General features: G+C 35.2%; 1 protein-coding gene across 1 annotated transcript in view; it reads left to right on the top strand.

Moving 5' to 3' along the window:
• Positions 1 to 12,549, top strand: part of LOC116746884 (A disintegrin and metallopeptidase domain 3-like) — a 92,865-nt gene that overhangs the window by 56,119 nt on the left and 24,197 nt on the right. The window contains exons 11-12 of the mRNA XM_032618653.1: positions 5,579 to 5,718; positions 10,933 to 11,119. Of these exons, the coding sequence (XP_032474544.1) occupies positions 5,579 to 5,718; positions 10,933 to 11,119 (327 nt within the window). The remainder of the gene's footprint in view (positions 1 to 5,578; positions 5,719 to 10,932; positions 11,120 to 12,549) is intronic.

Genomic DNA, 12,549 nt, shown 5'->3' with positions numbered 1-12,549 from the left:
AGATATGGTCCCTGTATACCCACTTTGTGGTGAGTTTTTATCATAAATGGATGTTAAATTTTGTCAAAGGCTTTTTCTGCCTCTGTTGAGAGGATTGTATCATTTTTCTTTTTGAAATTTTTAAAGTGGTGTATCACATGGGTTGATGTGTGGATATTGAACCATCCTTTCACCCCTGGGATAAATCCTACTTGATCATGGTGTATGATTTTTTTTAATGCATTGTTGAATTCAGTTTGCTAATCTTTGATAATATAGGAGTTCTTATACTTTGAATAGTAACCCCTTATCAGATGAATGATTGGCAAATATTTTCTTCCCTTCTGTAGATTGCCTTTACATTCTGTTGATTGTGCCTTTTGAAGAACAAAGGTTTAAGTTTGGCTTAGTCCTGTTTGTCTATTTCTGCCCCTGAGGTCAGTGATTTTTGCATCGTATCCACAAAATCTTCGTCAAACCCAATATTGTGAAGTTTTTCCCCATGTTTTCCTCCAGGAGTTTCACAGTTTGCTGTCTTACATTTAGATCTTTATACCATTTTGAGTTAATTTTTGTATATGGTGTAATATAAGGGTCCTACTCTTTCTTTTGTATGTGGATACTTAATTTTGCCATCACCATTTCTTGAAGAGACATTCTTTTCTCCATTGAGTATTCTTGTTGAAGAAACTGTCCTTTTCCCCATTTTGTGGTCTTGGCACCCTTGTCATAGGTCATTTGACCATATACATGATGTTTTATTTATAGGCTCTCTATTGTATTCAATTTATATATCTTTATGCCAATACCACACTCTTATGATTACTAGAGCTTTGTAATATGTTTTAAAATCAGGAAATCTGAGTCTTCCAACTTTGTTCTTCTTTTTCAAAAAATTTATGTATATTCATGTCCCTTGAGATTCCATATGAATTTTGAGATTATTTGTTTCTATTCTTGCCTCCCAAATGCTATTGGGATTGTGGTAGGGATTTCATTGAATCTACAGATTGCTTTGGGTGGTAATGACATCTTAACAATGTTAAGCCTTTCAGACCATGATCGTGGAATGTCTTTCCACTTATTTGTGTCTTCTGTACTTACTTTCAGCCATGTTTTGCAGTGTCTACGTGCAAGTATTTCATCTCATTAGATAGGTTCAATCCTAAGTGTTTTGCTCTTTTTAATGTTATTGTAACTGAAATCATTTTGTTATATTTTTTAAGATTGTTCATTATTAATGTATAGAAACAATCAATTGTGCTGATTTTGTATCCTGCAACTTTGCTGAATTCATTTATTAGTTCTCACAGTTTCTTTTATGAGGAATATTTGTGGATTTCTACATATGGGACCATATCATCTGCAAATGGAAATAATTTTACTTTCTTCTTTCCAAGATAGAAGCCTTTCATTTATTTTATTGCTTAATTGCTCTGGTTTGATCTTCCTATACTATATTAAACAGATGTGGCAAGAGTGAGTACCCTACCTTGCTCATAATATTAGAAGAAAAACATTCAGGATTTCACCATTGAGTGTAATGTTAGTTATGTTCTTTTCTCCATGCTCTGTGTTATGTGGAAGTTGTTTTCTTTTTTTTAAAATTAATTTATTTATTTTTGGCTGCATTGGGTCTTTGTTGCTGCACGCAGGCTTCTCTAGTTGCAGCAAGCAGGGGTTACACTTCATTGCGGTTTGCGGGCTTCTCATTGCAGTGGCTTCTTTTGTTGTGGAGTATGGGCTGTAGGTGCATGGGCTTCAGCAGTTGTGACACACAGGCTCAGTAGTTGTGGCTCGTGGGCTCCAGAGTGCAGGCTCAGTAGTTGTGGCAAATGGACTTATTTGTTCCGTAGCATGTGGAATCTTCCCAGACCAGGGCTTGATTCTTAACCACTGTGCCACCAGGGAAGTCCCGAGGTTGTTTTCTTACATTCCTAGTTTGTTGAGGATTTTTAATCATAAAAAGGGTATTGACTTGTGTATGCTTTTTTGTTTTTTATTTTAGTCATGTGAGCCTTATCTCTTATTTTCTCAGTTAATCTAGCTAAGAGTTTGCCAATTATGCTGATGTTTTCAAAGAATTAACTTTTTGTTACATTAATTTTTTTTTCTCTTCTCTAATTCTATTTATCCCTGCTTTGAGCTTTATTATTTCTTCCTTTCTGTCTGGGTTTCTATCTTTCTGAGTTCAGTTTGTTCCTATTTTTCTAGTTCTCTGATGTTTTTTCATTTGAGATATTTCTTCTTTTTTAATGTATTTGTTTACTGCCATAAACTTCCCTCTTAACAGAGCTTTTACTGGATCCCATAAGTTTGGATATATTGTATTTTCATTTTCTTTTTTCTCAGCATATTTTGTAACTTTGCTTTGTGATTTCTTCTTTGGAATCACTGGTGTTTAATGGTGTGTTGTTGGAGTCCCACAAATTTGCAGATTTTCAAGTTCTACTTTTCTTACTAATTTGTAGTTTCATTCCATCAGGATCAGAAAAATATACTTTGTATAAAATCAATATTTTAAAGTTGACAGACTTGTTCTGTATCCTAACAAGTGGTCTACCTTAAAGACATTTCTGTGTGCACTTGAGAAGAACATGAGTTCTGCTGTTGTTGGATGGGATGTTCCACATGTCAGTTAAGACCAGTCAGTCTATCCTGTTGTCCATTATTTATGTAATATCTTTTGTCAGATTGTTCTGTCCACTATTCAAAGTGAAGTATTAAAGTCTATTATGTTGCTGTCCATTTAGCCTTTCAGTTTGGTCAAGAGGTGCTTCGTATATTTAGTGCTGTAATGTTTGGTGCATAAATATTAAATGATGTATCTTCTTGGTGAAGTGACCCTTTTATCATTATGAAATGTTCTTCCTGGTCTCTTTTAACAGTCTTGAATTTAAAGTATATTTTGTTTGATATTAGTATAGCCATGCCCAGCCCTCTTTTGGTTACTATTTGCATGGAATATCTTTTTCATCCACAACCTTTCAACCTGTGTGAGTCTTCAGATCTAAAGTGACATAGTTGAATCCTGTTTTTTAATCTATTTAGCATATACATGTCTTTTAATTCAGGAGTTTAATTCATTTACATTTAAATTAATTGCTAATAGGAAGAACTTTTGCCGTTTTGTTAATTTTTTTCTTTATATCTTGTAGCTTTTTGTCCCTTTCATCTTCTCTTTCTGCCTTACTTTGTGTTACATTGATTTTTTTAATTGTGAAATGCATTGGTTCCCTTGTCTTTTCCTTTTGTGTATATTGTAGGTATTTTGGTTATGGTTAGTTATGCAATTACTAAGAATATCTCAATTTTATAATTTTAAACTGAAAAACTGATAACAGCTTCACTTCAATTACATACATATACTCTATTCCTTTACAGTTCTATCCTTCTCTTTATGTTATTGCATAGATATTAGTTCTGCCATTTAAATTCTATACAGGAGTTAAAAGTGCATATGTGCACCAAAATTATGAAGATATAAGCTAATATATTTATCCATGTACTGACCTTCTTTAGAGGATTTTATAATTTTCTTTTGGCCTTATGTTGCTATCGAGCATCCTTTCTTTTAACCTTGAAGGCCACCCTTTCTCATTTCTTATACATCAGGTCAGTTGGTAATAAACCCCCACAGCTTGCCTGGAAAAGTCTTCATTGTTTTTTGAAGGACAGTTTTACTGGATACAGTATTGTCGATTGACAGATTCTTTCTTTCAGCACTTTGAATGTATTTTTCCCAATACCTCTGGGCTGTAATGTTTCAGCTAAGAAATCCGATAATAACCTTGAGACCTCCCTGATAACTGACAATTCATTTTCTCTTGTTGATTTCAAGATCTATCCCTTTGTCTTTGACTTATAGTGGTTTTATTACAATACGTTTCTCCATAGGTCTCTTTTGATTTTCCTAGTTAGGGGTCATTGAGTTTCTTGAATCTGCATGTCTTCAGATTTCTAAAGTTTGTGTCAGTGATTTCCTCAGATAAGCCCTCTGTCCCTTTCTTTTCTCTCTTCTCTTTCTGAGACACCCATAATGCATGTATTGCTCTATTTGTTAGAGTCCATAAGTTCGTCTCTTTTTCTACATTTTGTTTTTGTTTTTTGTTTTTGCTCCCATGAAAAAGTGATTTCAAATGACCTGTCTTCATTTCTGATTTTTCTTCTGCCTGACCAAGTCTACTTTTGAAGACCTCCAGTAAATGTTTGTTTATTGATTTTACTTTACCACAGAATTTCTTTTTATAATATTTTATATCTCCCTATTGATATTTATATCTGGAATTTTTCAGATATTTAGGGCTGGATAATCATGTAAAAATCAATTAATTTAATTGATCCTATCAATAAGCTAAAATGGAAAATATTTGATTATATTGATAGATGTAGAAAACACATTTGACAATTCCAACACAATTTATGATTAAACTCACCAAAGTGGCAATAGAAGCAACTTCCTCAACTTCAGAAAGACTGTCTGCAAAAACAATACAGCTTACATCAAACTTAATGTTTAGAAATGAAATGCTTCCTACTAAGATTCGGAACAAGGCAGGAATGTAACCTGCCATTCTTATTCAGCTTTGTACTTGCATGCAAAACTAACGATACCAAATATTGTGAGGATTTGGAGCAACAGGTAGTCGCATTCATGTTGATGGGAATACAAAATGGTACAGCCACTGTGGTAGACAATTTGGCAATTTATTATAAACTTCAGTATTGCCTTACCATATGATCCAGCAGCTGTCCTCTATACCATTTACAAAAATTAGTTGGAAACTTACATCCACAGAATCCTCAGACGTGATTATGTATAGCGACTTTATTTATAATTGCCAAAAATTGAAATCACACAAGATGTCTGTTAATTGGTGAATGGATAGAGAAACTGGAGTTAATCCATAAAACGGAATATTATTCAGTATTTTAAAAATTAGCCATCATGCAATTAAAAGATGTGGAGGAATTTTAAAAGTAAAGTGGTTAGTGAAAGAAGCCAGTTTTAAAGGGCCACACACTGTATTATTCCAACTCTATGACATTCTGGAAAAGGCAAAACTATGGAGATAGTTAAAAACATCATTGATTACCAACCAGGGCTTTGTGTGTTGCTTATATCACTACTTATGAATTTTTAGTTTTTTAATACAAGTATTCTGCCTTTAGAAAGAAAATGTTTGATTTTCTCTCCTAAAACTATTTTTGACATCAAAACTGATTGTCAGTTAAACCCTTAAGAATCTGTGTATTTTTCAGTGTTAACATTAAAAGTGATATAGTTACTGAAACAATGATTAATCTTCTCGTAGTATTTTTTTAAGTTTATTAGAATTAAATCAGTAATGTGTCATGAAAGCATATGATTAATCTTATTTTGTTATTTGTCAATGCCATTTGGGTTGAAAGTACTATTACTCAAAAAGAATAACAAAATTTAACTTTGTAAAATGCTCTTAAGAAAATCTTAAGATCTTTGGTATACTAGTTTATTAAATTAGTATTTGCATTTAGGTAATATGGCCACAATTACATGAAAAGACCAAGGGTTGAAAAAATAACTTAAGCAACCATTCTGTTTTTCATTTCTATTTAGTATCCAAAGATGATAACCTTAGAGGCATTTTCAGTTGTTTTGGCACAGTTGCTTGGAATTAACCTGGGATTAACATATAATAATGACATCTACAGTTGTTACTGTCCAGGAACTACATGCATAATGAATCCTGAAGCAATGTAAGATGTTATTTTTATCAAATCTTTGTCTTCTTTTGGGAGGTGTTTCTTACATTTCTTGATGAATAATTTCTCTCAATATAACTTGAATAAGAATATTTTTATTAAATACGTACAAGTTATTTTAAAGCTTATTAAAGGGAATGAGTATTGGATATTGTAGAAAATGTCCTTCATAGTTCTATATTCAGTGCTATCGTATCGAGTCATTGATGATGACTTTGTGTGGAGTGCTAGAACCTTGAGGTGAAATTCATTCATTATATCAAAAAAATTTTTAAGTATGTACTGTGTCACAAGTATTGTGTTTGTCATATAAATGATTAGCGAGATAGAAAAAAGCTATATACCTTATATTAGTCCATCAGGGCAGAAACTTAAACAGTTGAAATAAGAATAAAGAAGATTTAAACAGCTTATGATAAGTGCCAGGAGGGAAATAAATAGGGAATACATGGGGAGGAGAAACTTTCTGATAAAGTGGTCTAGGAAGTTTTCTATGAGGCAAAACTTATGTTAGGACCTGAAAGAGAAGAAATAAATCTAGTCATGTGAAGAACTTGTTGAAAACTTTTCAGGGAAAGCAAGTGAAGCGATACTTGGATAGCAAAAAATTTTAAGAGCTCAAAAGACTGGAAAAAAGGGCTTGGGGGAGGGATAAAACAAAGAAACAAAAGAAATGGCTGAAACTATAAGGAAGAATGTTAAAGGCATAGACATTTAAAAAAACAAAAAAGGAAAGTAAAATACAAAGAGGCTAAGGAACCATGAGTCAGAGGAAGAAGTCCAGGAGGTACTAGGAAATGTAGGAAAGAGCCTGAGCAAGCAATCATGATGTGGAAATTGGGATTTTATGATAAATTTTAAAAAACACATTTTAATTGATTTATGCAGTATGGATAATATATTTTGTAACATGAATGTTAAATATATCAGAAAGAATAGCAATATAGTAATATTGTTACTGAATTAAGTCCTATAGACCCTAGGCTCTCTGCCTGGGCAGGGGAGAGTTCTTTTTTTGTTTTATTCAAGAAACAGAGTAACGAAACCGAAGCTGAGATCCATCGACACAGCACAAGCTCTCCTCAGTGGGCAAGGAATGGAGAAGCAGGAGCTAAGTTCACAGATCAACTTCTCACCCGTGTGGTGAGAGGGATTTACTTTTAAAGAGTAAGGACAAAGGTTGGAAGAGTGAGGCTAATGCGGAGGCATATGCATTAGTCTACAAGGGCAGAGGCAGGGCTATTTTGAGGGAGTGGGGTGCCCCCTTTTATTAATCCTTTTTGTTCCTTAGTGGCCATTTATAGGCACTGGTAGGTGTGTCATTTAATAAACTAATATAGTAAAATCAGTGTATAATGAGACTCAGGGTCTGTTGGAGGTCAGATTCCTCGCCATCTTGGCCCCAGCTGGTTCCATCTGTTTGTTTGTTTGTAGCTTCCTTTCTTATCTCTGGACCCTTTGCCTTAAAGATTTATGTTAACTCCTGATAAATGTGCACGTTGGCAGGTTTTGAGCAGAGACCTGGAGCACTTTGGCAACAGTATTTGGTAAATAATGATTCTCATAATAATCTACAGCAGTTTCATAAGACTGAGAGGAAGAGAGATGTCAAGAATTATTTATAGAGGTTCTGGTTCAAGATGGTGAGTTAGGAAGAACTTGAACTTCTGTCCACCCTCAGACAAGCCAACTCTATGGCTACGCATGGAACAATTTCCTCAGAAAAAAACCAGAAAGCATGCTCAAGACACCTACATACACACACACACACACACACACACACACACACACACACACACACAAGACACCTACACAGAGGGCAAACGAGAAGAAACGACATCAAAGAGGGTAGGAAAGGCTAAGAACCAATCTCACCATAATTCCTAACCCCAGCAAGGTGTCCCACAATTGGGAGGGAACTCAAACCTAGAGATTCTCTCTGAGGGGTGAAGGATTTGAACGCTTATTGGACACCCTAACCGGTAAGACCTGCAACTGAGAGATGAACCCCCAAACATCTAGCTGTGAAAGACAATTGGACTTGCACATGTGAGCCAAATAAGGCTATAGTGAACCAAGAAAGAGATCTTAAAACTTTTGAACTCACTTGCCACCTCTGTGGCCTATTGAGAGGCACCCAGTCTTTATGCCAAAGAGGCTTATTTTCTCATATTAACGTGTTGGCTGGAAGGTCAGGCCTCTAATTGAACACACATCTAGAAGCCTGCTAAGGTACTCTCTGGGGATGGAGGCTGGTGGATGCCACCTTTGTGTTCTCCCTCTACCTCGCTACAGCTTTCTGGATTCTCCTGGAAAGGAGCTTGCACCGTCCCCTGGCACCCCAGTTTTTGCAGTTGCCACCCACAGGTTGCCACCTCTAGATCACTGGGCTCTGGTGGCCAGCTGGGTTTAAGCTCACAGGTCCCACAAAACTGTAAACAATGGAACAAGTTTTCTTAAACAGCTATGACCCCCAGGTCGCAGTGAGAGGCCACAGTCCTAGGAACCCAATCTTTCTGTGAAAGAGGCCTATTAGCTTATCTTCATAGCTGTGGCCTGAGGGGCAGGCTTCTAATGAAACCCATGTCTAAAGTCATACTGTAATCTTTTTCAGAGGGCTTGGAGGATGGGAACTATCTTCAAGGCCTCCATCTGCCATGTTCCAGAGAACCAGTGTCTCCAGGAGGGGAGTTTGTACAGGCTTCTGCTGCTTTAGTTTCTGTGGCTGCTGCCCAGGAGACACCCCCTGATGGCCCGGCTCTGGCGCCCAGAGGGACTTGCGTTCCTGGGTCCCCTGGGACTGTAACAGTAACGATTGGAGAGGTAGTTCATGGCGAGCTGTCACGCCAGGGCACTGCATGGGTAGCAGACTGAAACACACCCCAGATTTTCTGTGAAAGTGGCCCATTTACTTGTCCAGGAGCTTCTGCCTGAGGGGCATGCTGACTGACTCACATCTTGGGGCCAACGGTGATTCTCTCAACAAGCAGAGGCCAGTGGGCATAACTGTTCACCCTCCCCCTTCCTTGCTCCAGCTCCTCGGCGTCTCTCAGAAAGGACCTTACAACCTTGTCTGGTGCCCTGAATTTTGTTGCTGCTGCCAGGGAACATGTGTAGACCACCTGGCTCGGGTGGCCAGCAGGACTTATGCTTGTGGGTACCACAGGATGGTAACCCACAGAGAAAGTTTCAGCTGGTTGCCACCTGCATGGCACAACAAACAGACCCTAGAACCAGAATTGCAGTCTTCCTGTGAAAGAAGTCTTTTAGCTTACCTTCATAACTGCTGCATGAGAATCAGGTTTCTAGTTAAACACAAATCCAACAACTGACTGTGATCCTTTCCAGAGACTGCAGAGGGCGAGTGCTATCACTGGACTCTCTATCTGCTGTACCCTAGAGTGCCAGTGTCTTCCATAGAGGAGCTTCTACAGGTGCCTGGTGCACTATTTTTTGTGGCTGCTGCCTTGGAGACACCTGTTGATCATGTAGCCCTAGTGGCAGGGGAGCTTGTGTTCCTGGGTTTCATGGAGCTATAACAAACAGGCAGTTCTTGATAGCAAAAGACCCTGAATAGCCATAGCAATCTTGAGAAAGAAGAACAAAGTTGGAGACATCATATACCTGATTCCAGGGCTAAGACAGACAAAAGCAAACAAGCCTGGAACATTTGTGTCAGAGTATAAGGAGGCGTTCAAAGGAGTATGGAGATTTGTCACAGGGACACAAAGCAGTTTGAAAGGGGCTCCCCATAGGCAAATCTGGGACAATTTGAAAGTCATTTGTAATGTTCGTAATGGATTATAACCCACTGAGTGTAATAGGAAGATATGATTCCATATTCATGTAAATAGATGAATGAATTGAAAATGTGATTAGAAATGAGATTTTACATAAAACTTCTCTTCAAATAATTATTAAGTGATAAGAAAGGAAAGAAATGTTAGAGTGAAGACTGGCAGACACACCTTAATCAACTGATCAAAGTGACTTTTACCAAAAACATAACAAGTTGAAATCATGTGCTATCTGTTAGGATGCAATGGAGCAGACAGAGTCAACAACACTTCCGTGATGAGGTTACCAAGATGCATAACCTCAGTCTAACTATGGGGAAACATTTCATAAACCCAAATTGAGGGACATTTTACCAAATAACCAGCCTGTAATTATAAAACGTTTCACTGTCATGAAATTCAACAAAAATTGTAATCAACTAAGCTAAGGAGACATGAGAACTAAATGCAGTGGTTGAGTTTGAACTGGATCCTTTTGCTATAAAGTGCCAATACTGTGATGAAGGGGAAATTTGAATGTGATGTGAGGATTAGATTTTAGCACCATATCATTATTTCCTGATATTGAAGGTGTGATTTCAGAGAATTCATTACTATGTAAGAGTTATACATTAAAATATTGAGAGTAATCAGGATCTCCCGTTGGCAACTTACTGAACCATTTCAGGAAACAAAATTTGGTTTTCGTACTTTTGTATCATTTCTCTAATCTCACAGAGATTGTTACAAATTTAAACAAAAGCCCATTAAACAGTACACTTAGAAATATAAAAATATCAAAATAAAAAGAATCTAGGGTTTATACATTCTATATACTCAGTGTTGAGATATTTTAATTAATTAATTTTGTTACCAAAGTACAAATAATTCTGACTTTTAATTAACACAGTCCACCATTGTTTATTCCTTCATTTTCCCATATTCCTAGTATGTTTCATTTTCTTAAACACCATCATAATTATTATTATATTATTAATATATTAATAATATTTAATATATTATAATATATTATTATATATTAATATAATATATAATAATAATTAATATACATGAATATACTTATAATTATTAAATTATAATTATTATAATTATGATGGTGTTGTCAATAATAATGAAAATAGTAAATAGTAAGACATACTTAAACGAGCTTTTTGTGTGCCAAGCACTGTTTTGTTTAATATATTCTAAATCATGTAACCTTAACATCCTCTACTTATTGGATGTCTGTTATATTGAATTATAATAGAAACGAACTTATTCTTGCATTACTAATTGTATTAAAAATAAAGCACTCTCCCGTTTTGGCTATTCTCTAAGTGAAGTAGTACAGAATTCATAGTACGTTATTGAAGGAGTATTACTTTGATACTGATTTTATTCCTTTTAACTGAGGAATATAATTTAATTTCAGACGTTCCCGTGGTGTAAAGTTTTTTAGCAGTTGCAGCATGGATGAATTCAAACATACAGCTTCACAGCCTGAATTTGAATGTCTTCAGAATCGAACAGTTTCAAAAGTGGTTCCACAAGGAAGAGTTTCAGTTTGTGGCAATGGAGTTCTGGAACCGCCAGAGCAATGTGATTGTGGTGGGCCAGAGGTTGGTGAGAAACATTAATAGCTTATCTAAAGATTTGTTTCTGTAGTCTTATAAATATAGTTGTGATATAAGTGGAAGGACTTTTTTTTTTAATGTTGCACCATTTTATCAAATAGCTAAGATGGGGAGATATAAGGCATGTGATAACTGGCTCATCCTGAATTTGAAACATTTGAAGAATTTAAGTTTGGGGTAAGTGCAGTGTGGTTAAAGAAGTAGATTTTCCTTGTTGTGTAAACATTGCCCACCTTTCTGTATCATAAACATCAGTTCCAACAGTAGTATAATTATCACCTAAATCATCCCTGAATTCCTCCAAAGTGCCTGAATTGGATCACTGAGTTATTAAATGTATGCTGTTGTTCACCTCCTCATCTCCTACTTTCAGTTCTTGCATGTATACAGCCTCATTTATTTTAACTTGGTTTTGCAGAATTGGATTAATCACAATCCTTGGTTTGTTGTTATATTTAGCTTTTTGCTATTTGTCTTCTTGTTTTTCATTTGTGATTGGTAAGATAGCTAATCATTGCATTTTGTTGTTGTTGCCTTCATATACTCGTGTGGTGATTATTTTAATGTTTCATATTTGCTTGCTGAGATGTAAGCTCTAATTGTTAGGAGCTAAAATCTGTATAATCTGATTGCATTATAATTTTTAAGTGAATGACTCAAATCTTCTGTATATTTTTACTAATTTTGTTTGCCTGAACTTTCAGCACTCGAGAAATAATATTGATATCTCCAACTATACAGTTGGATTTGCCTAATTCTCATTATCATTTACTCAATTCATATTTTATATATTTTGTATTTCTTTTATATGGTGTAAATTTATTTACAATTGTTGTACCTTCCTAGAAATTTAATACTTTACCTTCAAATACTGAATCTCTTTATTTCTAATGTTGATTTCTGTTTTCATGTCTATTTGGTCTGGTATATATCTGTATATCTGTATACATATTTTATGTCTATATCTATGCACACACTAGCTTCCTTAAATTAGTATTTCCCTGATATTTCTCTCTTCTCATTTAGGTTTTCTTTACTATTAAGTTCAGTATTTACCTTAGGTTTTAATTTATAATTCAGTCTGTTCTTGATTTATAAGATTAACTCAAATATTATTGTGATTAATACTTTTACATATTTTTAAATTAACTAAAGTCCATAGTTTATTCAGATTTCCTTTGTTTTTACCTAATGGCATTTTTCTGTCCCAGGATCTTTTCCAGGATACCTCATTACATTTAATTTTCTTATGCTCCTCTAGATTGCATATTTTTATAATTTTAGTTGTCTCAAAATTTTTATATTTTCTATATTCAATTTGCCACATTCGTTCTAATTGTATTAAAAATAAAGCACTCTCCCGTTTTGGCTATTCTCTAAGTGAAGTAGTACAGTTGAATCTGTTTATTTTGTTT

The sequence above is a fragment of the Phocoena sinus genome, chromosome 21 (genome assembly GCF_008692025.1).
Source record: "Phocoena sinus isolate mPhoSin1 chromosome 21, mPhoSin1.pri, whole genome shotgun sequence".
In the NCBI taxonomy this organism is placed as follows: domain Eukaryota; kingdom Metazoa; phylum Chordata; class Mammalia; order Artiodactyla; family Phocoenidae; genus Phocoena; species Phocoena sinus.
The sequence above is the reverse complement of the archived record's forward strand: the minus strand, read 5'-3'. Positions and strand labels throughout refer to the sequence as shown.